This window comes from Pelodiscus sinensis, chromosome 19 (genome assembly GCF_049634645.1).
Source record: "Pelodiscus sinensis isolate JC-2024 chromosome 19, ASM4963464v1, whole genome shotgun sequence".
In the NCBI taxonomy this organism is placed as follows: domain Eukaryota; kingdom Metazoa; phylum Chordata; order Testudines; family Trionychidae; genus Pelodiscus; species Pelodiscus sinensis.
In genome coordinates, this window is record NC_134729.1 from 16006638 (window position 1) to 16032436 (window position 25799).

Consider the following 25799-nt stretch of genomic DNA (forward strand, 5'->3'; position numbering starts at 1 on the left):
GTGCAGCAGGGCCCTGGGCCGTGCCAGCGAGCCCCCCACCTGCCCCCCAGGAAGGCAGCAGCATCAGTCGCTGCACAAGGGCCGGTCCCTTCCCCGCTCTTACTTTCCAAACCCTTTGCAGCCCAGGGCCCATCCACTCGCACCCCCCCCCCCAAGAGGTAAGACCCAGCCCGTGGTTTGGCCGCCACTGGGGGGCAAGGTGGCAGCTGTTAGCCCAGCCTTGTGGGACCCCCCCCCCCCGAGGGAAGGAGAGAGCCAGAGGGGCAGGAAGGGGGGTGGGACGGACGCCAAGCGTTTGACACCAATTTATCCTGCCTGGGCCCAGTAGCCACGCGGGGGAGGATCCTCGGGGCCTAACTGGCTGTTGCTCTCCACTCTCTGGTGCGGCTAGTTCTGGAGGAGGCAGTGAGCTCTAGTGGTTGCAGCGGGAGGGGGAGTCAGGATGGCTGGTTCTATACCTGGCTGTGGAAGGGGGGCAGGGCTCCCGTTAACCCAGCAGCTGCTTCTGGCCAGGGGCTCCCCCGCCCCTTTCTCCGTGGCGCAGCCGCGCTCTGGGACTCTCCTTGGCTTGGGGCGGTAACATGGGCGCACCCCGGTGCTCCGGCTGTTCCCGGGGTGGGACCTGCCCCATGGCCCCGGCCCCGCCAGTGCAGAGGGCTCGTGCCCGGAGAAGTGCCCGGCCCTGCTGGAGACGCTCCACGAATGCCAGGCCTGCCCTCCGGCGCACCTGGCTGGGGCGAGGGGCAGACGTTCCGTTTGTCCCTGCAGGGCTGGCTCCCGTCTGCCTGCCCAGAGGTAGCGGCTCCCCCCCGCTGCACCCGGTGGCAACCCCCCAGGCAGCAGCCAAAGCAGCTGGGGCCGAGCGCACGGAGGAGCAGCCCCAAGAGGGAGCGAGCGGTGAGGATCGCCCCAGCTTCTCCCAGCCGCCTTTCTGTCCCTGCGGGGCAGTGAGAACCGGGGCAAGCGAGGGGGAACCTGGGGGGCCAGGGTGGCTCTCAGGGTTCCTGGGGTCCCGGGGGCGGAGGTTGTAGGTGGAACACTCGCAGCCCCACAGGGTGAGGGGTTGGGTTCCAGGCCATGGGACTGAGCTGCAGGGACAGGGGCCCCGTGGCTGCCCTGGGGCCATTGGAGCAGCGCCGTGAAATGGAGACAGGTAACTCCGCCCACAGTGCGGGTCTGTGGCGCCTCCTGGTGGCTGGACTCGAGAGCCGTGGCAGGCGGCCCGTAGCCTGTGGGGGCTCTGTGTGATCGTGCCCCACGCGCGGGGGTGCCCGATTCTGCTGGTTTCCATCCATGGCGGGTTTTCCCCATGGCCTGCACGTGGGGGGGGGGGGTGCCGATGGTGCAGGACACTGGCTGTGAGCCATGCACTCCCCCTGCGCCCGGTCCCAGGCAGGTACAATAGCGCTGCAGAGCTAAGTGCCGGCGGTGAACAGGCATCGCCTCTGCCTGTCTCTCGCCTACGCCGCTCCAAACGCCCCAAATATTAATCCACGGAAGCCCCCAGCAGCCCTGGGCGGTGGGGCCCCTTCTCCCCTGGTGACCATTGGGGAAACTGAGGCACAGCGGGAGGCCGGGCCTGGGCCCAGGGCCATGGAAATAGAACACAGACGTCCTGACTGCTCATTCCCACAGGGCCCCGTGCCCTGCCCCCAGAGCTGGGCCTAGAGCCCAGGAGCCCTGATGCACTTTCCCCCGCCCCACGCATGCACCCCGGAGCCCATGGCCTTTATAACGAAAGCCACATGGACTGCCCCATAGAAAAGCTCCACCCCCCGTCGTCCCAGCTGCCCCCTCTGCAGAGTTCCTGTCGCAGAAGGAGCCCCCTGCATTCTCCGCTCCGGCCCTAAAAGCGCTTCACCACGTCCTGGAGCCAGGAGACGTACTTGGAGATCCGAGTGTAGATGTCTGGGAACCGGCGATACCCGCACTTCTGCCCCGAGAAGGAGACGACGCCGTGCACCCGGCCCCCACAGACGAGGGGGCCCCCGGAGTCGCCCTGCAGGCAAGAGAAGCCGGCTGTTAGCCCGGTACGGGACTGGCCAGCCCTGGACTGCGGTGACTACAAAGGGGGTGCTGTGCGGAGGCTGCTAGGCCCAGAATCTGGGCTTCTCTGGCTCCCTGTTCCCCGGCCGCCTGGCCTGGCCTCGAGGGCCACAGCGCAGCTCACTGCTCTGCAGGAGAGAGCCATGGCCGAGGGGGGCGTGTGTGGAGGTCGCCGTGCCTGGCAGTGCCGGGTGGGAACGGCTTGCTGCGGGGTCCCACGGGCATGGCCCTGCTGCACCACCGGGATGGCTGGGCCTGGGGCAGGAGGAAACTCGGAGCCCTGGGGATGTGGCCGGAGCCGGGAGAACTGCAGCGTGGGAATCGGAGTGCTGCAGCTGGCATGGCACTGCTGCGGGGAAGCTCGCAGCCCCACGCTGGCCCTCACCGAGCAGACGCCCTGGAGGGTGCTGTTCAGGCTGGCGGCGCACAGCATGTCCTGGTTGACGTGGCCCACCCAGAGCGCGTTGCAGACCGTCCTGTCCACGATGGTGGTCCGGGTCTCCCGCAGCTCGGCGGGGATGGTGCCGAAGTTGGAGGTGTCGCCCCAGCCCAGCACCCTGCAGATCAACCCGGCGCGGAGGTCGAGGCCGGGCGGGGGCAGCCTGATGCGCTTCACGAAGCGGTTCAAGACGGCGGAGGCGTTCAGCTGGGGAGCCGAGCCCAGGGGACCCCGTCAGCCCGGCTCACGCAAAGGGGCGACCCGCCTCCACTGGAGCTGGCCAAGCCCCGGCTTGCAGCTCCTCCGGCCACGGGTTCAAATCCTGCGGGGGACGCACAGGCCCCAGGGCCCCCTCCCCCACCCCGCCCGGCTGCAAAGCGAGGCCGCCCCAGCAAAGCCCCCCCCCGGCCGGGCTCTCTCCGGGCGGCAGCGTCCCCTCGTGGCGGGCTGGGTTGCTCCTTGCACGGGACGGGACTTTTCCAGGGCGGCTCGAGTCCCGTGCGCCGCGGGGGGGCTGCTGCGGAGCTCCCCGGGGCTCCTCCCCCCCGCAAGCGAGTGCCGGGGGGGCCGAGCAGCCTCAGGCCCAGGCAAGCGCCCCAGTTTCGGGGACCCCCCGGCGTGGGGCGGCTCTGAGCCGGGCCCCTGCGCTGCAGGCTGCAGCCTCCCCACCAAACGTGCCCCGCCCCGCCGGGACCGTCCGTGTGCTCCCCCCCCACGGACTCCCCCCCTCGAGGGACATTCGAGCCTGTTTTCCCAGCGGGGGGGGGGGGGTCTGCTCTCCGCAATAGAGGGTTTGAGCCCCCCCCCCCCGACAAGAAAATTCTCCCTCAACTCCGGGGGGTTGCGCTGGGGGCCGTGAGCGTCCCCCCCCCTTCCCAGATCTAGGGAAACTGAGTCCCGCCAGCGACTCACTTCCAGCAGGCGGATGTCGTTGTGGACGGTCCGGGCGTTGAAGTGGGGGTGCATGATGGATTCCCGGATGCTGAAGATCTGCTGCGAGGCCTCCTGCTGCTTCAGGGAGTGAGCCCCCAGCACGACGCGCACGGAGGGGGAATGCCTGCGGGGTACAGCCCCAGGGGTCACCGGCCGCCGGGCTGCCTCTGTCGGGATTTGAACCCGCAGCCCAAGAAGCTAGAGAGTTCAGCCAGGTGCTTGGGCGGGGGCAGGGCTCCGGGGAGGCCGCTGGGCTGGGCGGTGGGGCAGGAACTCGCAGGGGGATTTCTCGCCGGGGTGGGTCCCGGGGGTCCCAGGGCGCCCGTGTCTTACCTGGGGATCACACAGTGAGCCGCCGTCATCACCCACTTGCGCCAGACCAGGGCGCCCCCGCAGACGTGCTGCCCGTCCAGCTGGATGGAGGCGATGTAGGGCCGGGAATGGGGCTTGGCCTCCTTCCCCCCGATAATCCAGCTCCCCGCGGCACCTGTCCCGAACCAAACACCTCTTGGGGGAGGGGAAGGGAACCCGCCTCCCCTGTGCCTGGGCTGGGCTGGGGGGGGCTGGCCGGGGTGCCCAACGGGACAGCCAGCAGCCTGGCCACCCCGGGGCTATGGCAAAGCGGGGGGAGGTGCCGCCCTGACACGATGCAACCCCCTGGGCCCCAGACCTGACTCTCGCGCCCGTGGTGGCAGCCCCAGGCACCCCTGGGCCACAGCCCCTCTCCCCCCCCACAGGCAGGCCTCAGAGCTCGGCCACGCCTGGCTCCCAGACCCCGCTGCAGGCCCGGGCTCAGGCATCTCTGCGGCTATTGGAAGCAGAGGCGTCCTGGCCCCAGTGATGTCAAGGGCAAGTGTCAGAAGGAGCATTTCTCTTCGCACCCCCTGTTACAGAGGGGAAACTGAGGCACAGAGCTAAAGCAACTTTCCTGGAGTCCCCCCCCCCATGCTTCCACTCTCTGTCCATTGCCCCCCCAGGAGCCATTTCTCAGCATCCCCTCCCCCGCCCTGGAACCCCTGTGCCCAGACGCCCTCGCCTAATGCTTCCTCCCCACTGAGCCCCTCGGCCCCAACCCCCATCTTCCCCCACCTGCCGGGATGAGCGCCAGGAGCAGGGCCGGGGGCCCCAGCAGCAGCAGGCCGGTGCTCCACATGCCGGCTCTCTGTGCCAGGGACAGGGGGGCGGGAGTTAAATAGTCCAGGCAGAAAGGAGGGTCCGGCAGCTCCGCTTCGTTAGGTGCCACGGGGCACTCGGCCGGCCCCCGCACCGTTTGTGGCTTGCGCAATCCCCTCTTCCGGCCCCCGGGAGAAACCACAGAGGCCCTGCAGTGGGGGGAGGGGTAGACACCGAAAGGGGAAGGGGCTTGGAGCCGTTGCAGGGAGCGGGGTGTAACCAGGCAGTGCGGAGCTACAATGGGGTGTGCAGGTGGGTTAGAGAGGAGCCAGCTGGCCTGGGAAGGCCTGAAAGCCCCAGGCGCCTTGGCCCGGGGTCCTGCCGCACAGTGAGGGACGGTCCCCGCCCCCAAGCACTTACAGTCTGGACAGGCATCGGGTTCATAGCCACGTGGGGACTCCAGCCCAGCGTGGGCCTTTCCCAGGGTCCCCAGGAAAGTCTAGGGCAGACCCTGAGCCCTAGACCCCCCCCCAGCACTGGCTGCTAGACAGAGAGGGACGCTTTGGTCTGGTTTTCTAAGGGACAGAAGCAGGCCAGGCTGAGTTTCAGGACAGCCCTGGTTATGTTTCAACTCAGCCTGGGCCGTTATGTGGGCTTGGGCGGAAAACAGCCTCACTGAGAGACCCTCTTCTGTTCCTCCCTCTGCTACTTATCTGCTGTATGAACTTTGCAAGCCACTTCCCTTCTCCATGCCTCAGTTTCCCCATCTGTAAAATTAAGATCACGGGGCCAGTGCCCCAAGGCATTTAGCTCCCAGGGGGTGGGCGGCCAAATACTTTTCTCAGAAGGTGTCCATGCATGGCTGAGACGCTGTAACCCAGGGCTACTCAGCACGTGGCCCAGGGCTGCATGCGGCCCGTGGCCCATTTGTTTGCGGCCTGCGGTGCAGTTTGGGTTTACGTGGGGCTCAACACGCGGCCCACAGATGGGAGCCAAAACAAACAAATAGTCAATATGATGGTCTTCTGGTGATATGTGGGTTTAGTGGTTCCATTCCTGGACTGTCATTGCTCATTCAAAGTGCTGTCATGGGTGGAAATGGGGTAAATGTTGCATTTGATTAACATCAGCAGAACTGACGTCAATGGGGCCTGCGTGTTGTGTCGTCTGGCCTTCATCTTTGTATTCATGCGCGTCAGTGTGACAGTAGCTATGTGCATAGATTTGCATGTCTATGCAGCCACACTTGGGCCCGTGGCATGTGCTGTGAGTATCATTGTGGCCCCCAGGCCTTCCAAAGTGGAGTAGCCCTGCTGTAACAGGTAGAACAGCCCCCGAAGACTTTCCATAGTGCTTATCACTGTAGTTTGCTTTAAAAATAACCCCCCACGAGGTAGGAGCTGGGGTAAAAATGGGGAATAAAACCTCAGGATCCCGCGAGCCGTGCCACGGAGCCTCGCAGGGATCTAGCCGGCTGGCGACTTCTGCAAGTGTCACCTGGAAGCCGGCCATCAGCCTGCCCTCCACCGCCCCAAAGCGTCTGTGTGCAGAGCCCGGTGGACGCAGGCGGGAACCCGGCCGGCCGGTCTTACAGTGACGCTCTCCTGGCTCCGAGAATGGACGAATGCAACGTGCTTGGCCATGGGAAAACCTGAGCGTGACATTTCCAGTCTCCCTGGGAGGTGCAGGCCACGAGTTTTACTGGCCTTCGAGAGAGGGGACCCCTGGAAAATGCACCTGCCGCTCTGCCAGCTTGGTTTGGCCCATTCCAGAGGTCAGGGCAGCTGTGAAATGGGATCCCGATTCCAACCCCCCCCGAGGTCAGAGTTTGGTTTGGCCCATTCCAAAGATCAGGCTCCGAGCCCTGATTCTGAACGCCGCCTGCAGCGCCAGGTTCTGGGCTCAGCCTGCTCCAGGGGCAGGAGTCCTGAGGCTGGGGGAGGGGTTTGCAGTGCAGAGAGCTGCCGACGGGAGGCACGTTCATCCGGTGCCTTTGGTCTGTACACGTGGAGCAATTCCGGCACCTGCCCCAGACTTAGGGCTTGAAGCTTCCACCGCTCGGATTTCCCAACCCTCCTGGCCGTTTTAGATTCACCCACTTTGCTTCCTGAGGCCGTTTGTGAGAGGAAACCGTTGTGCTGGTGGGGGAGGGGGAAACCCAGACTTTCCTGGCACCCAGAATTCTCTCCCCTCCCGCGTCTTTCCCGGGCTTCAGGCAGCATCCAGCCAGCAAGGTCATAAAAGAGCCACATGCCCCGAGGAACATCCTGGGTCCGGAGCATCTTCCTGGCCCAGCTCCCCACTGGCCAGGGCATGGCATGCGAGCTCCCTCTCCATCCCTTACAACTTCGGTCTCTAGGGAGCCACCATCACCTGCCGTGGGGCTGGCTGGCCTATGGGGAGGAAACTGACGAGCCTTCCTGCAGCCGTGGGTGGCTAATGGGAAGGGAGAATTGTCAGAGTGATGGATAGTGTTTGCTGACCACGTGGGCAGCCACCCAGCAGAGATTCATGTGCTGCCCAGCTGATTGGCAGAGCGCCCTCAGGTGGCAGCCTGTGTTCCTACTGGTGGTACACACCCACACATTAATGGGTGCATACAACAACATTTATTCTGCACTGGGATGGAAAACATGAGAGGAAGCACCGGCGTGGACAGATTTGTAGGGCTGCGGGGGGGGGGGGGGGCATTAGCGCTGCAAGCCAGGGTGGCTGTGATTTGTAGCTGGGCACGGGAGAAGGTGCAGTCTGTCTAAATGTGCTTGGTGGGGGAGACAGTGGCCATTCGCCTGTTGTAGGGGTGCTAGGGACCCCTCAGGGCCTCCCTCCTCCCCCATGTGGCATCCGCGGGAGAAAAGCTGCCAGGGACACCAGCTGGTTGGAGCAGAGGCAGGCCCAGCAGGGACCATGAGCTGCACTTTTGATGGGGCTTTTTGTTCTCTCTGCTGACTACGACTCAAAAGGCCCAAGCTTGTCTTATTGTAGGCACCCTTGGGTGAACCCACCAGCCCTTGTGGCCAGTTTGGGGCCCTGACTCTGTTTGCAGCCACACTTCCCGCTCTTGGAACAGAGCCACGAGAAGGCCCGTACAATGGTCTAATTTTTCCACCCAGGTGCAGAATCAATTTTGTTCTGTGCACTAAGGCATGCAGGGATGTGCACCACCAGTAGACGCACACACTGCTAGCTGTGTGCGCTCTGCTAATCTGCTGGACAACACCTGATTCTCACCTGGGTGGCTGCCCAAGCACTCAGCATACAGGGAACCCTGGGTCTGGGTGGATACAGCGTTACCTGAACCAGCAAAACTGGTCTTCCAGCAGCAGGGCCCGTATGCACTGTCCCTGTGACAGCTCCAGCCCTTCCCTCTCCCTTTAACATCACCTGTCTGGTCAAAGGCCTTTCTCCCTAGCCCACCTTGATGAGCCCGGGGGGCCACGTTCAGCTACAAGGCCTGCTGCTGCCTGGCCGGGAAAGGCGCCTGGCCAGGGGCATGCAGAGCCCTGTGCTCGCTGCAGGACTAAGGCGGGACAGGCCTGCAGAGCCGGGTACAACCCGAGAGCGATGGAAGGGGGGCACAAACCCAGGGAGGGCACCAGAACCAACCCAGGCCGCACCCCCAGCCTTGCTGCTTCTGTGCGGTGCCGCTGTGGCACTGGGGAGCCCCCCGCCCGCCCCCGCCAGGCCCGCAGGGCTGAACCCTGGCAGAGGCGGGGCAGGGCTCAAGGAGCGGAGAAGCAGAGGGCCCAGTTGGGGCTGGACTCGGTGCCACCTGAGGTCTCTGCCAGCCTGGGACTCTGAACAGCAAAGGGCCCCCGAGGTTCATCCCCCTCCTGCAGTGAGGGCCCGCCACGGCCTTGCCAAGGGCCCGGATCCGCCCTGGGGAAGGGGCGGGGGGGCAGGGGCTGCAGAGCTGGGCGGGACGCGCCGGACTAAAGAGGCTCCGCGCAAGGGCCAGGCCGCCCCCGGCTCTGGGGGATTCGCAAATCGGGCGCAGTAGCTCAGTGACTCGGTCCCAGCCCCGGCAGCAGCGGGATGCGGGCAGCCGGCTCTGGCGCCGCTCACCTGCCGGCAGGCCCCTGGGGCGCACCGAGCCGCCTGCTCCGGCCCGCGGCAGTGGCAAGCGCCGCCCAGCAGACGGTGCTGTTCGGATGCTGGAGACAGGGAAGGGGGGAGGGAAAATCCCTTCCCATCCCCAGCGCCGCCAGCCGCACTCCGGACAATAACGCAGCGGGGGATGCGGAGCAGCCGCCCGCCGCTCGCCCGCTCTCCCGCCACCCGCTGCCCCTGAGCGGACACAGCGCGGGGCTTCCCGGGCCGGCGGTGCCTCTCCCTGCAGCGCGGCGCCGGGCTCCGCGGGGCTGCGAGCCAGAGGGCGAGGCGGGCGGAGGACTGCGGCGGCTGGGAAAATGGAGTAAGTGCGGCGTCCCCGCGCTCCGGGCATGTGTCCGCGCCGTGGGGGGCCGGGCGCGTCTCCCCTCGCCCGCCGGCCCCGTCCAGCCAAGCCAGGCTGGGCTCGGGCTCCGGGCTCGTCGGCGGCTGCTGCCCCGGCCTTGTCTCGGGAGCTGGCCTCTCTGGCTCCTTCCCCCTCCGCCCGGTCCCCCCGGTGACAGCTGGGGGCTCCCGCAGGCAGGGGCCGGGCGCGCCGAGTCCTGCCCTGTGCCCGGCCCCGGGCGTTCGGGGTTGGCGAGGAGGGGCGGGGGGGCTCTTTGACGTGCTGGGGGGTGGCGCATGCGAGGGTGCGGACGCCCCCTCCTCGCTGGGCTGCTCGTGCAGTGACTCAGCCGAGCGCCGCGCCCGAGCCGGGCCTTAGCCCTGGTGGCCTCATTGGGGTGCCTGGCGGGGCCCCGCGGAGCCGGCTCAGGATCGGGGCCGCGCAGAGCCGGGGCGGGGCGGCCCGGGGGCCGCTGCTGAGAGTTGCCTGTTTAGCAAGACAACAGGTGGGGGGTCGGGCCCCGGAGGGACGCGGCTTGGCGCCGACCTGCCCGAGCCGGAGCCGGCCGGGGAATTGCGCTTCCCCCGGGACTCCGGCAGCACCCGGCTTGGTGCCCGCGGAGCCGCTGGGGGGAGGCGGCTCGGGGCGCTCCGGGGCTGCGGTGTCCGGTGGAACTAGCACCCGACCCTGCCCCGGCGGCGGCTCCGGTCCCAGCCCTCGGCAGGGCAGGCGCGGGGTTTTCCCGGGGCAGGGGAGGACCAGAGACCCGGCCGCCGTGAGCCAGCGCCCGGCTCGGGGCAACCCGCGGGGAGCCTGGGGCCAGGTGCGCGGCAAGTCCCCGCATCTGCTCGTGGTCCGGGCTGCTCCCGCCAGGCTGCAGTGTGGGGGGGGGGGGGTCCCAGGCTTCCTCTGGCCGCCCCCCTCCCCCGGCTGCCTGGGCTCGTCCCTCGGAGCCGGCCAAGGTGGGGAAAGGCTGGATCCCGCGGTGCATCTCGGATTCTCGGGGGCGGGGGCTGCAAGGGGCTCCCAGCAGGAGGCGCTGTACGGGAGAGGGGCTGGGGGGGGGGGGGCTCAGCCTCTCCAGCCTCCGCGCCTGCGAGGTGCTGTGGGGATCCGAGCATGTTACTTAGCTGGGGGGGGGGGGGGTTACAACGTCTCCAGGCCCAGCCGGCTCAGCAGGGGCCTGCAGGCAGCGGATGCCTCCCAGCTACATGCAGGGGGGCAGGAGGGGCCATTGCAGAGAGGGGTCAGCGCATGGGGGGGGGGGTAGGGACAGCTCAGTCCCCTCTGGGAGCGGGGGCTGCAGCTGGGGTGGGGACGGGCAGCCTGTAAAGTCAGCTCCCCCAGCAAGTGATGGGCCAGGAGCTGTTCCCAGGGTGGATACCGGCTACCCGGGGTCTCTGTCATGCCCCCACCTGGCTTGTCTTTCAGCAAGAACTCACCTGTGGGCTGCACAGCTCCCCCTCCCCCCTGCAGACAGTGCCAGGCCTAGGAGGGAGCATTGGCTCCTGGGCCGGACAGCTGGCAGGAACCAGCAGGCCTGGATTTGATTGCTGGCTCTGGGAAGGGAGTAGGGTTAGAGTGTGTGTGTGAAATCATGACTCCTGGCTTTTCTCCACAGCTCTGTAGGGTCTAAGGGTAAGAATAGGGAACCAGGGCTTTGGAGGCCAAGTTTCTGCCTCAGTTTCCCCTGTGAAATGGGGCTAATGCCGTCCTGCTCTGTGGCACAGCAATACAGCAATGCTTGTTCTGGGCTCTGAGACCCTGTGGTGCCAGAGAAGGACAACAGGGATTAGGACAATTAGGGACATTCAATTATTATTCACGTCAACCAGGCTGACTTAGTTGGGTCTCAAGTCAAGTTGAGCAGCATGTGCTTGGGTGTGGGGAGGAGTCTTCTCCAGGCACTCTCTGCACACGTGGGTGTGGATAGGTGCCTACACTGAGAGGGCCCGGTCCTGGTCTCTCACTGCGATAACTGAATGGCTGATGGGGGGGGGGTTGCTTCTGCTTTGTGTTGCTGAGAGCGAGAGGGGAGTCGGGCCTGCAGCAGGAAGGGAGAGATCGCACTGCTTTTCCTGAGGCAGGAAGGATGGTGGAGTCATTAGTTCCCTGGCTGAGCTCATTTCCCAGCTCTGGCACAGGCACCCTGAGTGACCATGGGCAAGTCCCTTAGCCATTCCGTGACTCAGTTTCCCTAGATGTACAATTGCGGCAATAGCTTCACTCAAGCTCCCAAGGGTGCTGTGAGCATAAACATGCCACAGACTGTGAGGGTCTCAGATACCCTGAGAACAGGGGTCATGCAAAGCGCGTTGACAATGCGTCCAGCCCAGCACACGTCCCTGCTTCTGTCTCAGCGGGAAAGTTTCAAGGAGCTGCCTGGAGCCTGCTCCGTCCCTCCTGGGGGCAGGAAAGAGCTGGGAGGGCGGCGCCAGGTGTCAGTGGTCCCACTGCTCAGTTACCAGCAGAACCAACGCCTGGGACCCAGAGTTCAGGCCTGAGTGGTGACCTCTCTTGGCCGGTAGCCAGAGGAGGCTCTTCCCTCTGAGGGGTGGGGCAAGGGGCAAAAGGCGGCTTTGGCCGGACACCCGAAGGGCCTTCTAAAACCCTCCCCAAACTTGAGCCCGAGTCCAGAAGCCCTCGCTGTGCCACACTGACTCGGACTCCGAAGGGCACTGGGGCCTGAGCAGGCAGGATGGGACCCCCAGCAAAGAACACACCCCGGTCAGTTTCATTTATTCCCCCTCCCCCAGTGCCAAGTCAGTTTCGCTCTCTGGCTGCCTCCCTCCGATCCAGCGCTACCAGCGCGCAGGCGGGTGTGTTTGGGGCGTTTGCTTTGCCACTTACGTCCTCTGGGTTTTTCGTTTTTTAATTCCATGGACATTATTTGTTTCTGATCCTCGGTTTGAGCCGGTGCAGCCCCTCTCCCCCTCGGGGCGCCCACTAGCAAGGGCATGGAGAAGCCTGTTTCTAAATATTGGGCCCTTTCCCGGGTGGCGCACTGAAAGGCAAAGCCCCGCAAAGCACGGCAGTTTGGGGAGAGACTTTGGGCAAAGCCGGCGTTTGGCTCGGAGCCGGGGGGGTTCAGCCCCTCTTCAGCTTGAGGCTCCTTTTGAGTTTGAACAAAGCCCCAAACGCGAAGGACGATTCCCTTGATACTCACAGGCCCGGCCTCCCTCGCAGCGAGGCCCAAGACTGCCGGGTTTCGTGAACCGGGGAGCACTCGCTCTTGGGGCCCTGCAGCAAGGAAGCGCTTCAGCATTTCAGTCCAAATTCAGCCTAGAACTATTGGGCAGGAAGGGACTTTCCCACGTGGCACGTCAAGAGGTCCAGGGCCGTCTTCTGCGCGGAGGCAGGGCCGCGAGCACCACGCCGCCTCGAGAGGCACTCGTCCGCCCGGTTCCGAAAAGCCCCTAACGACAGGGATTCCGGTGGCTGCGTGTCCCAGGGCTTAGCGAGCCTCAGAGCTGTTCTTACTCTCTCTGCCAGATCTCCCTTGCTCCGGACTTTCCAGCACCTGCTCTCGGGCTTGTTCCTGAGTTCGGGGGGGTCTGGATTTGGGACTCGAGTGCGCTGGGGAGGGCTTTGGAGTGAAGGTTTCATGTGGTTTTTGCAAAGCCGTTTGGGATTTGGGTCTCTGAGTTGTTGGGCGGGGGGTGGCTCCAATGTTCCACCCCCACTGCAAGGCCTTCTGGCCGCCTGGCACCGTTTGTGCTGGTGGGTAAATGGAGAGTTTAATTTTCCATCTCTATGGCTCTGTCTTGGCCTGCACCCACGGGGAGCTGCCTCGGCCTCTCTCACCTCGTCTGGACCGAGGGGCCTCACTAGCCTCACGCTCCCTGGGCCTCCCCACTGGGGACTTCACCTCCGGGAGTCGTCTCTGACTGGGGGGGGGCGCGGATTTTGACTTCGCAGGCTTTAAAGTGAGGCCTTGGGGTGGTGGGTTTGCAAAGGCGCCTGGTTCCCTTTGGCCAGATTCCCGTGTAGCAGTGGAGCAACGAACCTTCCCCAGGGCTCTGGCCCCCCGTGGTGAGCCGGCCCCCCCGAGCTGCCGCTCACAGGCCCATGCAGGAGTTGTGGGGGGACAGAGGGGACAACCGGGGGGGACGGCTTTCCCGCTTGGCACGCAAGGGGCGGATGGAGGGGACTGCGAGGGCTGGATGGGGATCTGGAGCAGGTCAGGGCCAGTGTTCAGAGCCCCCGAGGGAGGGGGCCCAGTGGCAGATCAGCGCCTGCCCCCCCTCATAGACCCGGCGGAGTAGTTACTTGTCGCCCGTCTCCAACCTGTTTTTATGTAACTGTCCCCTGGGGGGGGAGGTATTTATTTAATTAATGAGCCCAGCTTGTAAGAAACTGCATGAAACTGGCCCCGTCCCTCTGGCGTATTGTCAGACACCCCTCTGGACACGGTCGGCCCCAAACACTCGACCCACAGAGGGAGGGAGGAGACGGAGAGGCACAGGAGCCGCACGAGGGCTGGAAAATCAGCCCCATGGGTTAGGCCGATGGTGGCATCTCCGGCAGCAGGTGTTCCCTGATGTTCCAAGGGAAGCTGTAAAGCCGCCGCCCTGCACACGTGGGTTTGCGGCTCGTGGCAGTGCGTGGCTCTCAGAGGGTTCACAGAGACTGGGTGTGTCTCTGAAGCTGACCGAGCAGCCCAAAGCTCACACATCTGGAAGGAGCGCAGGCTCCTGGCCCCCTTTATGCAGATGGGAAACTGAGGCACGGAGCGGCTAAGTGACTTGCCCGAGGTCCCATGAGCAGGGGTGTGAACTCAGCAGCCCCGTCTCTGAGGCGAGTGCCCTACGCTGGGCCCTGCCTTGCTCTCGAATGAGGGGGTGAGAGGGTTAAGAGCTGGCTGCGGGTTGCAAACACTGTGGGTGTTTCCAGGCAGGGCCCATCCTGAGCCGGGCTCCTCTCACCGGAGGGCCGTGGCCACGGGGCTCCTTGGGAAAGAGCCATAATTTTCCCATCGAACTGGCTCCTGGAGCCTCTCGCATCAAATATTCAGGGAATCCATTTTCTCCTGGCACGTCCTGCCTGCACTGGAGCTGGCGGATCAATCCGACAGCGCTGCTCCGGCCTCGTGCCGCCAGGCCCTGGGCCGTCTCCTCTCCCCCAGGGCAGGGGCTGAGCCCCTCGGCCGGGAAGGGACATCCGCAAAGCCGCGACTAGGAGAGGAAACCTGCCTGGCAGTAGCATCCTTCAACCCCCAGCGTCAAGACACGGAGCTGCCGGCCGGGCAGGGGGCAGCCCCAGCCGTGGCTTTGGCCTTGGCCCTTCGTGTCCCTGCAGGGGGCCTGGGCAGCGGGGGTGTCCCGTAAGGAGCCAGCTGGCGGGAGGCTGAGTTTCCCCTGCTGGGATTTGAACCCGGATACTTGGGTGGTGAGCGGTCGGGGCCGTTTTCTGGGGGCTCCTCTTGCCTCCTTCCAGCAGAGCTCAGCTGCCCAGTGGGCCCGGCTTTGGGCTCTTCAGAAGACCCAAGGGAATTAGGCACCCGGGGTGAGCTGCACCGAGATGCGTGTTGTCCCTTGCAAATCGCATCCGGAGAGCTCGGCCCCTGGCTGGCCCCAGCGCTGGCGGCAGGGGAGGGGCGCGAGCAGCAGAAGCAGGGGAGGGAGGAGAGAGGCCAGAGGAATCGGCTGCTCCAGGCCGGGTCTCCGGGCCGGGTTCTGTCCAGACTCCAGCCAGAGGAGTCGTTCTGGCAGCTCCGGATTGTGGATGCATCCGCCGACTGCTGCCTGGTGTAGCCGTTTACACGCCCCTCCCCCCACTCTGCCCTATGGAAGCCCCTCGCCTCCTTCGTCGCGCTGGGCACAGCAGCTCCCGTGCCCCGGGTCCGGAGGGGGCGTGGAGCGGGGCCCACGGTCGTACAGAGAGCGGGTCGGTGTCTCTCAGCTCGTGGCCAGACCACTGGCCCATGCCCCCGGCCCACTGGGTTAGCTGCCCGCCAGACGACCCGGCTCTTCTCCGAACACTCGTCCTCCAGCAGCTTTTACTCATTTTGCTGCCTGCCGTAGAATGACGCTGGGTTTGGGAGTGTGATGGGCCAGGAGTGACGTCAGCTATGGCAGGGTCCTGGGCACAGGCCACGTGACAGAGCCACGGGGACCGAGACTGGGTGTTGGACACAGTGTGATGCCAGGCGCAGGCCATGTCACAGGGCCACGGAGATGGGGGTGGGCGCTGGATACAGTGTGATGCTGGGCAAAGGCCACGTCACAGGGCCACAGGGCCAGGTGTTGGATACGGGGTGATGGCCACGGGGGCAGAGGGTGTTGGATACTGGGTGATGCTGGGCACACGTGACAAGGCCACGGGGACGGGGGAAGTTTGGGGGTCTCTGCATGGGGCCTGCGGGCCGGGAGGGGGCCTCCTTGACTTTGGCTGCGCACAGTGGGCAGTGCTAAGCGTCCCAGCGCCTCGGACCTGCTGAGCCCCAGGTTAGAGCTGCCACGCCCGGCCCCCTGGCCCTGCCCCTAGCCCCCTGCTCCCAGCCCTGCCTCCGGCCCGGCTCCCGGCCCTGCCTCCGGCCTGGCTCCTGGCCCGGCTCCCTGCCCTGCCTCCGGCCCGGCTCCCGGCCCTGTCCCTGGCCCCCTGCTCCCAGCCCTGCCTCCGGCCCGGCTCCTGGCCCTGCCTCCGGCCCGGCTCCCGGCCCTGCCTCCGGCCTGGCTCCTGGCCCGGCTCCCTGCCCTGCCTCCGGCCCGGCTCCCGGCCCTGTCCCTGGCCCCCTGCCCCCAGCCCTGCCTCCAGCCCGGCTCCCAGCCCGGCTCCCTGCCCTGCCTCCGGCCCGGCTCCTGGCCCGGCTCCCTGCCCAGCTCCCTGCCCTGCCTCCGGCCCGGCTTCCAACCCGGCTCCCGGCCCTGTCCCTGGCCCCCTGCTCCCTGCCCTGCCTCCGGCCCGGCTCCCGGCCTGGCTCCCTGCCCTGCCTCTGGCCCAGCTCCCGGCCCTGCCCTTGGCTGGCCTTTCCGGGAGGTCCTGCCTGGGCGCCTCGCGTACAACTGAGACACGGTTCCCAGATGGCAGCCCGGCCCTGCCCCACCCCCCGTGGGCGCTGCTTTTCCAGCCTCCCTCCTCCTTCCGCTGAGGGGACGTGGGGGGGGGGGCTTCAAACCCCAGTGACTTCTGCATGCAGCCCGGAGCCCACGGTGCCCCCGAGAGGGGCGTGGTCGGGAACCCTTCTGCAGCCCACGAAAGGCGTGTCCACGGGCTGCCAGGGTGGGGACGGTGCTGAGGGTCCCCGGTCCCCGATGGATCCGCATCACCTGAGTCCCAGGCCCTGTCTGCTGGTCCCCCTGCGATCCATTCTTGGTAGGCGCCCCAGCATGCTCCTGTCCAGGCCTCCCTCCCCATGTTTTGCCCCCGCCTGCGACCCCGAGGACCCGTCTGTTCCCTGGCCCCATCCCCATTCAGCCTGGAGTGGAGGAAAGGACGATGGGAACTGGGATCCCCGCTTGGCCCCTCTGCTCCCCGCCCCACCCGTCGCGTGGCTGCACCTCGCCATGCGCGGGCCCCTCTCCTCCTGGGCGCGCCGCCTGGCCTTGCCGATTGCCAGCTTGTTTGCTCTTCTCATCGATTACTATCAGTTACGCGCCTCTCTTCCCGCCCCACCCCGGCTGTCGATCAAGGCGCGTGGCCTTGCCCAGTGCATCGAACAGGCTCGCTCTGCAGACAGACCCTGGGTTGGCTCCACCCTAGCAGCAGATGGGGGAGCTCTGGGCAGAGTCGGCTGGCCTGGGTCCAGCTCCTCAGCGGATGAATGTTGGGGTCGCCGTCTCGATTTCCAGTTTGCTGCACTGGTTCCCACTGGCCTGGGAGCTGCTTTCCTGCATGGGAACCCCCAGCTGATGCCAGGGCCCGTCTACACTAGGACTTGTAATGCTGCAACGGCCAGTGGAGCCGAGCTGGAGTGAGGCCTTTTGGCTACGTTCCCCTCTGGGGGAGCACAGCTGGCTACCTGCTTTCTCCAGTCTGCCCCGGGGGTCGGGGAGTGATGGGGGGCCAGGGCGGGAATGCCAGGAAAGGGGCCGGGTTGTTGGGAGCGGGAGAGGCACTGGAAAGAGCTCTCGGCTCTTTGCACGTTTGGATGAGATAATGGGAAAAACCAGAGGCAGGCAAATAAACACGATTGTTCCATGTCAGGGGGGAAGGAGACAAAAGGTCATCGATTTTCCTTTGGCGCGCGGAAAAAGGCCCGGTCAGCACAGGCGAGAACGCCCGGGCAGTCAGCTGAGTGTGTGTGTGTAACCAGAGGGGAAGTGCTTTACAAAGGGGCAGTCAGCTGAGTGTGTGTGTGTGTGTGTGTGTGTGTGTGTGTGTGTGTGATCGGAGGGGAAGTGCTTTATAAAGGGCAGTGAGCTGTGTGTGTGTGTGTGTGTGTGTGTGTGTGTAACCGGAGGGGAAGTGCTTTATAAAGGGCAGTGAGCTCTGTGTGTGTGTGTGTGTGTGTGTGTGTGTGTGTGTGTGTGTGATCGGAGGGGAAGTGCTTTATAAAGGGCAGTTAGCTCTGTGTGTGTGTGTGTGTGTGTGTGTGTGTGTGTGATCGGAGGGGAAGTGCTTTATAAAGGGCAGTTAGCTCTGTGTGTGTGTGTGTGTGTGATCGGAGGGGAAGTGCTTTATAAAGGGCAGTTAGCTGTGTGTGTGTGTGTGTGTGTGTGTGTGTGATCGGAAGGGAAGTGCTTTATAAAGGGCAGTGAGCTGTGTGTGTGTGTGTGATCGGAAGGGAAGTGCTTTATAAAGGGCAGTGAGCTGTGTGTGTGTGTGTGTGTGTGTGTGTGTGTGTGTGTGTGTGTGTGTAACCGGAGGGGAAGTGCTTTCTGAACAGCAATGGGAAGGTGTTTGTGGCAGTGGAGGGGTGTCCGGGTGCGGGGCGGAGGGTGCGTGGACGGGTGCAGAGGAGACGGGGTGCCATGGGGGGCGGGTTATGCCATGGGGTGCGACTCTCGGAGCTGGCTGGGTCTTGGTGGACACGTTCCCTGGGCCAGGGGCGGGGTGGGGCTGGGCCTCCAGCACCTCTGGGTATATTTGTTTCCGTAGCAGACTCATCACTCAGCTGCAAATCCACCTGCCTCCCCTTCTGCGCATCAGCTGGGTCCCTGGATGCCTGGTTAAGCTCCGTTACCATGACGATGTTGCCACGGCACCCGCCTCCCAGTGGTGTAAGCTATAAATCACCAATAAGTGACTTCCTAATGGGGGGAGCCAGACCCACAGAACCCACCCCCCCCGGCTCCCACAGGGCCTGGCAGCCAGGACCCGGGCTGGGCCGGGCCGAGGGGAGAGCCCAGTCCGGGCCCCGCGGGCGCTTAGCGATTTGCCCGTTCCGATTTGCCATCGGTAGACGCCGGGAATCGGGCGCTCCCTGCGGGGGGGGGCTGCTCCCACACGCACCTGAGCCAGCTCCCGGTGGTGCCACCGTCGTTCTGCCCCCCCAGTTCCTCCCCCCCATTCGGATGCCTCTCTCCTTCCTCGGCTCTCCCACCCACACCCAGCTCCTCCGTCTTGCCCATCCCACTTCCTCCCCGCCCCTCGTCTTCCTTCTCCCTTTTTCCACCTCCCTCCCCCCAGCGTCAGCCCCGGGCGGGAACGTTGCCCCAGGGCGTGTCCCGGCGCTCAGCTGCTGACTGGCCCCCATTGCCCCCCCGTGAGCCCGCCGCCGGGTCAGCCGTGGGCTGCGGATGGGACGTGGCGGTCGTGCCCCACCCCCGCCCCCGTCTCAGCGCTTCCCGGCACCCTCCTCTGGGTTCATAAACCCTTAATTCACTTGGCCAGACGGCAGCTGGCGGGAGGGCAGGGCCCAGCCTCCCTGCTCTGCAAATTGCTGCTCCTGCGCCGGTCGCTGCCCCTGGCCATGGGCCGAGGGACGGGGCCTCCTTGCTGTGTGTCCTGCCCAGTGGCTCCCTGCCCCCTGCTGAGGGTGGATGGGCCCCCCGGCGTCTGGGTGCTCACCCCGGGAGACAAGGCCGGGGAGGAGACGGGGCCGCCCGACCGGCGGGTGGCTGGCTGGGCAGGGCGTTGGCTGCCCCGCTCCGCCCGTGTGCCTGCTGCTGGCCGAGACCTTCCAGGGGCCAGAGGCCGGGCTGCGGATCTCAGTGAACACAGAGGTGCCGGCCCTGCCTCCATCTCTGCCAGCCGCGCCCGCCAGCGGAAGGGCAGGCGAGAGCTTGGCAGTTTCGGCCAGCGGGCGCGGGATTCTGTTTGGCTGGAAACACGAGGGTCCAAATTACAGACCCGGCAGGGGAGGGGCTGGGGGCTGAACGGGAACCTTCAGCGCTCAAAGCAGGAGCGGCTACCGCTCAAAGTGTCTGAACTCGGCGGGGCCCCGTCACACTGTCACCCCGGGCTGCATTGGCCCCGTCCCTGAGCAGTAGAAAAGCTCCCGGGGTCTGTCTACACTACCCCGCTAGTTCGAACTAGGATTCCTATTCCGAGGTGTACCGGTAGTTCGGAGTAGGAACCTAGTCCGAACTACCTAGTTCAAGCCCCGTGTAGCCGCGCTGCACGGGGTTCGAAGCAGCGGGGATTTAAAAATGGCGGCTCCCCGCTTATGCAAATGAAGCCCGGGAAATTCAAATCCCGGGCTTCATTAGCAAGTGCGGTATGCCTACATTACCCTCCTAGTTCGAACTAGCGGGGTAGTGCAGACATACCCCCAGATTCCCTCTCGCTTCATTGAACGAAAATCCTCACTGCAGTCACTGCCCTGCACGGGGGAGAGAACCCGGCTCTCACAGGGCTGAACTAAAGGGGAATCTCCTGGAGGGGTGAGCAGTACGGAGCCTATGACACACACAGCTAAGCCGTCCTGGTTACATCTCCTAGACTAGAGGAGAGTGGTGTGCACACATACCTGGGAGCTTGCTACAGTTTATCCCATTGCTGGGTTCTGATGATTCAATTGGGGGTAAAAAAGCTCAGATGGCCAATATGTGAATTCCTAATGGGACCCAGACCCACGGAGCCCCCCCACCTGCTCCAGTGGGGCCAGGTAGCCAGGACCAACGCCAGTCCAATTCCAGGCCTGTCCAAGAGGGACTTTAATCCAGTGTTTAAAGGGAGGGTTTGCAGGATGGGTGTTTTTTGGCTGCTTTCTGCAGAAAAAGAGATCCCCCCGAAAAGTTTGTTTTTAGTTTTTTTCCTGCTTGTCTTTGTGTTGGTTTATTTTGACGTTCTCTTGCCTGAGCTTGTCCTGCCATTGGGGAAGTGACTCTTTGGTCTGTCCAGCGCCTAGCACGGGCAGGACCTGAGCCAGGACGTGGGCTCTGTGGATAGGCACAGTAATCTGCAGTGCTGTCAGCGGCCTGGCGTGGTACAACAGCCAGGCCAGGGCTGCCTTTCCACGGGGTGGCCTTGCTTTCTGCTCGCCGCCAGCCCTGCTGCCGGCCGCGTGGGCTGCGATGGGACGAAGCGGAGGGCTGCGTGGGGGGGAAGGCTGTCGGGGCCCAGAACCGCCCGCCGCTGGAAAGCGCTTGGCAATCCCAGGTGGAAAGGGCCGTGGATGGGCATGACCGGGGAGCGGGGCTCAGCTGTGAGTCTGGGTTTCCCCTGCCGGTTGGTAGCATTGGTGTTTTCTTAAAGCCACAGCGCGTGGGAGTCTTGAGCTGATGCAAAAGGTCTTGGCTGCCCTTTCCAAGGAGAAGGGGGGCAGGTCTCTCTCCCGTGGAGGTGAAGCAAAACCTGCACGGCCCCTTCCCCTGCCCGGGCGGTCTAAGCCCTGGCTTTAGCGTGCCTGGTGCTGGTTCGCCGGCTGCCCGGGCGTGGCCTTCCGCTGTCTCGGCCACGCTGCAGAGTGCCAGGGTGTAGAGTCAGGTCACAGTGGCTATGTCCAGGGTACAAGCCTCTTTCGAAAGAGAGCGTCCAGACTACAAGGAGATTTTTCGAAAAGCAGAGTTTGCATTCAATCGCGCCTTTCCAAAACCGCCATTATTCCCCGGCAGAGGAGGTTTACCGCGATCGAAAAAACTGCCGCGTTCTGTCGATTTACTTTCGAAAGAGCGCGGCTGCACTCTAGGCGCAGGGGACGTTTTTTCAAAACCCCCCTGTAGTCTAGACACACCTAGTGGGCTGGGTCTGTGTGTGGACAGGACGGGGGTTGGGTTCCAACCCCGGGCAGAGGCCAGATGGGGAGACAAACACACAGAACCCAGCTTGGGTTCTGGTTTTAAAAAGCTCATGGGACCTTTGGGGGGGTGGCGTGCGGCTTCTCCACGCTCAGGCTGGAGCGTTGTGATTTCTGTGCCTGGGACCGCAGGAAACTTTCTCCCCTCGGCTCTGGGAATCCTGGCCAGGAGCTGCAGCGCTGACCTTTCTCCTGCTTTGTGCCAGACCACGGCTCCTCTCCAGGGAAGCGTTTATAAGGTTGCATCAGGATTTATGTGTGTCCAGGCCCCGCCAACTCTGCTGCCAGGGCGTGGAAGACGGGGGAGGGGGATGCAATCGGAAGTCCCCAAGCGGGGTGGGGGTAGGGCTCAGCTGTTCTCCACCCTGTTGTTTATGCTCTGTGTCTTCTACTCCCTTCCACAGCCGGGTGGCTGGGTCAGCCGCTCCCCTCCATGAGCTCAGCTGGCCAGAGCGCAGCAAGAAACGCCGGGAAAGGGAAGGGGATGGCCAGGGGCTCGGAGTCGGGGCTGGGGATTTTGGTTGGTTTTTGAAAGTGCGGAATTGTCCTAGCAGCATTGGAAGGAACTCTGATTGCCAGGCATGTGGAGCAGGACACACACGCGTGTGCATGCATGCACACACATGTGCACACACGCACGTGCACGCACACGTGCACACACGCACATGTGCGCACGCACACACACATACATACACAGCCTTTCCCCAACACAGTCACTGACTGCATTCTGCCCCCCTCCCCCAATTACTCGATGCAGAAACGAAACCTTCTGTGATTTTATTTTTGCGTTGATTTCACACCCTGTGAGACTCCGGCGCGGGGCGCGAGAGGAGCAGGAAGCAGGCGGCTGTAGGCACCGAGATAAGTCACCGGGTGGGTTTTTACACCTCGTTCTTTGCCCCTGTGGGCGAGGCTGGTGCCTTCCCTTCAAAGCTCCCCTAGGCAGATGCCTCGCCAGTATGCCCTCCAGCCCCCCACAGGCAGGTACATCCCTCCAGTCGGTATTTCTCCTTCTTCTCACTCACCCACACGCCCCTTCCTCCTACTGCACATTTGTCATTCTCTTCCGCCCACGGGCAGCGTGGTGTGTGTGTGTGTGCGTGTGTGTGTGTGTGTGTATTTGCAAAACAAACGCTCACTCTCACACATTCTTTAATGAGAACTAGGAGGTTACTTCTCCCCACCCGTCAGCTAAGACCCGCCCTAACCCGAGTTTTTTAGCTCGCAGGCTGACAGACCAGGAAGGAGGTGTGATGGGGAACCAGGGAGCCAGCTGGAGCCCCCCCCAGTTCTACACAGGCACCTGGCAGTTCCCCCCAGACGCTGGGGGACCAGAGGCCTGGGGCTGGATGCCGTGGTGATGGGCACGTGGCGACTATCAGAGAGTCACGTTGTCCATGAGCCCCTGGGCTCTCGGGAACAGGCTGGGAGGGGGGAAGCTCCTTGCATAGAGAGGAGGGGAAACTGAGTCCCAGGATGGGATGAGCAGCCAGCTGCAGGCTGGGAAGGGGGGGCCCAGGGGCGCTTGCATGCTTCCTGGCCCATTTCCTGCTCCATCTGGACACAGCCGCTCTGGCCCCTCTGGGTCCTGCTCTCATCTCCCTGGGAGTTCAAGGGGGGATCTGCCCCCCTTATGTTTCCTGGGGAGCCGCTACCTCCCCACTTCCGTCGTCTCTGGCAGGCGGGGGAGGTGCTCAGCGCAGGATAGGGCCCCCCCCCGCAGGGGCCGAGAGCGTTCCGAGCCCTCCAGGTGGGGCCCTTGGCAGCTCCCCCCCCCGCAGCTCTTCCTGGCCCCTGCGCCGTGTGGCGCCGGCTAATTGGGGGGCCTTTAAGGGCCGTCCAGGCCCCTCCATACCCACTGTGCCACAGAGGCCGGGAAGTGCCCAGAAGGGATTTTGCAGCCCTAGCGCCAGGCCAGGTGGGGATTACATTCCCCCCCAAGGATCAGAGAAGGGGGGAGCAGGCGGGCTGGTTCTGTGGGGAGCCAGGGGCCGTGGGACTGCCGGAGACGCAGGCTGGCCAGTTCAACCGCCGGTACCCAACACGGGCAGAGAGGAGACTGTGCAGCTAACAGGACCCCAGCATGCGGAGGGCACCTGCTGCGTTATCAGGGATGCGAGCCCTTTCCGACGGCACCTGTAACCCGGGCCCCTCATACCAAGCCTGGTTATTATGGTAACGAATGGGGCTCAGCCGAGATCAGAGCCCTGCTGTGCCAGGGTCCGGCACACACACGGCAGCAGCCGTGAGCCGACGAGCCGGCCTCTGGCACGGACAAGACACACAGGCTGTGCCTAGACAGCGGGGCTGTTTGGGGACCCCGGGCGGATCCCGGCAGCAATTCCGCGCCCGTTATTTCGAAATGTATTTCGCTTTCCCAGCGTCCCTGCAGCCCTGGGCCCATGAGGGCGACGGACTTGTCGGAACGGCCCTTTATCGAGGAATGACACAATTCGCACAGCTCCTTTCGAGGTCAGCGTGCTGTGTAGATGCCCCCACGGTGGAGGGGGGAAGGGATTGAACACGCCAGCCAAGGAATACGGGGCAGCGATCCATCACCATATCGGGGTGGGGAACCTTTTCCGGGTCGGGGCCACTGACCTCCAGAAAAATCAGTCGGGGGCCGCACACAAGTGAGAAGCAAAAAAACCCCCCAGCAAGCCCTCACTGACAAGGCCCCCAGCCGAGGAGAAAGCCCCCCCCCCCGCATTCTCCTCAATCAGCAGAGCCTGGGGGGGCAGGCTAGTAGATTTTGTGTGCTTCAGCTCCCCCCCCCCCGTGGACTCTCCCATACTGGTGGGGTGCCCTGAGCCTCGGGCTCTGAGGTTCCATGTGCCAAAGCGCAGGCGTATGGCCCCGTATCAGACCAAAGCCGGGCGGGGACCAGGCTGCAGATGCGATGGACGAGAGCGTAGCTGGGAGGCGACTGCGTCGAGGCCTCGGGCGAGCCGGGTGTGACCGAGCGCTGGCTGGAAACGAGCGATTTGTCGTGAGAATTTTCGAAAGAAAAGAAGTTGTGAGCTTAGCCCCGATTGCTCGTTTCTTTGTTGTTTGTCCGTCCGCTAACGGCTCCGGTTTCCTGACAACTGGGACCCAAAGCCAAACTATGTCCCGTGCTCAGTGCTGGGAAAGCGCGACGCGGTTTAGTTAGGAACCAGGAGAACGTGGGTTGCAAAGAACACGCTCGTGGACGTTCCTCCACACGTCTCAAGGGACCGTTTCCAACCCTGGGACAGGGCGCTTGCCCTGCACTGGCCCTTTAAGGGCCGACCCAGCCCCCAGTGAGAGCTGAGAGCCAAGACCCAGCTGAGGCTGTTCTGGCTAAGGAGGGCCCGGTGGGGGCTGTATAAGGAAGGGCTCCCGGAAGCTCATTCTTGCTCTGGCTGGCGAGCAGGAGGCACCTGATGGCCAGGGAAGCAGGAGGCTTCCTGGAGGTAGAGCAGTGCTAAGGGAGGGCTGGGGAAGCTCTGGCCAAGCAAGACACCAGGCTGCCTAAAGCTACTGGGGCTTCAGGGGGCAGCCAGGGCGGGCTGCAGTTTGCCCTGAGGCAGGGGCTGGGTGAAGACTGGCAGTGGGTCACTGAGGCAAGGTGGGGGCAGGGGACCTGGGGGTTCCCTGGGTGCCCCTGGGGAGGAGAGGACCCCAGGGTGCAAAGCTGGGTAAACACCTGGGCTACGTCTACACTGGTGCATCCGCACGGCCACGTGCTCTTGCACAAGAAAGCTCCGATGGTCGTTTTAGCCACAGAGGCTTCTTGCACCAGACATTCCTGTTGCCTGTCTACACTGGCCTCTTCGGGAAGAGCTCTTGCACAAGAGGGCTTCTTCCTGAGCGAGGCATCAGAGTTCTTGCGCAAGAAGCCCTGATTTTCTACAGTGCGAGGTCGGTTTACTTGCGCAGGAGCGTGCCAGTGTAGACACAGCCCTAGGGTTACCAGGTAGGTTTAGAAAAAATACCAGACACACTTGAGAGTGGGGGGGGACTGGCTGGGAGAGGGGCAGTGCGCCTGGCCAGAGGAGATGGGGGGGGGGGGGGCAGTGTGGCTGGCTGTGGAAGATGGGGGAGGGGGCTGGGAGGTGGGGCTGGTGGGTGGGAGGTCAGGGGCAGCATGGCTGGCCAGAGGAGATGCGGGGGTTCGGGGCAGCATGGCTGGCCCAGGGAGAAGGGGGAGGGGGTAGCTTGGCTGGCCGGAGATGTGGAGGGGAGCGGGGGGGGGCGTTCTGTTCAGCTGCTCTGCTCCCCGACGCTGTCACGATCAGACCAGGCCGGCTGAGTTTGCAGGACGCGTGAGTCAGAGGCGCGAAGGGAACTCGCCGAAGCAGGGATGGTTGCGGGGAGGTGGGACTCTGAGGGTGGCTGTTGGCGAGTGACCCCTCTGATGAGTCTCTGACTCTGCGCCCTGAGACTGTCCCCCGGTTACTCCTGTGCGGAGCCCAGGGCCGGCTTGGCGGGCGCACCCTGCGGCTGAGCTTGCTGGCGCCCGTAGCGTGGCCCAAGCTGCCAATGATGAAATCGCGGGATCGGTAGCCCCTCTGGAAAGGGGGTGGCTGGCTTTGAGCTGAGCTCCGTGGGGGAGCCGGCCGGCTGCACAGTCCTACCCGGGAGAGGGAGTCGCACGAGGCAGGTGCGGGTCTTGGCTTCCCTTGGCTCATTGCCTCCCCACCTCACTCCCCCGGGTCTAGCCAGTCCCCAAGCCTGGGAAACACGGAGCC

At 64.4% G+C, this 25799-nt stretch overlaps 2 protein-coding genes across 2 annotated transcripts in view; one reads left to right on the plus strand and one right to left on the minus strand.

Annotated features, from left to right (window-relative positions):
* Nucleotides 1-1846: 1846 nt before the first annotated feature.
* PRSS57 (serine protease 57) lies at nucleotides 1847-5291 on the minus strand. The gene is made up of 5 exons (XM_075902600.1): nucleotides 4508-5291; nucleotides 3752-3905; nucleotides 3398-3542; nucleotides 2432-2692; nucleotides 1847-1999 (listed from the first exon to the last, which is right to left on the minus strand). Exons 1-5 carry the CDS (start codon nucleotides 4569-4571, stop codon nucleotides 1847-1849), a joined length of 777 nt encoding a protein of 258 aa, XP_075758715.1. The 5' UTR covers nucleotides 4572-5291.
* A 3426-nt stretch (nucleotides 5292-8717) lies between these two features.
* Nucleotides 8718-25799, plus strand: part of PALM (paralemmin) — a 48059-nt gene continuing 30977 nt past the window's right edge. The window contains exon 1 of the mRNA XM_075902610.1: nucleotides 8718-8945. Coding sequence (XP_075758725.1) covers nucleotides 8941-8945 — 5 coding nt within the window. The 5' untranslated portion in view covers nucleotides 8718-8940. The remainder of the gene's footprint in view (nucleotides 8946-25799) is intronic.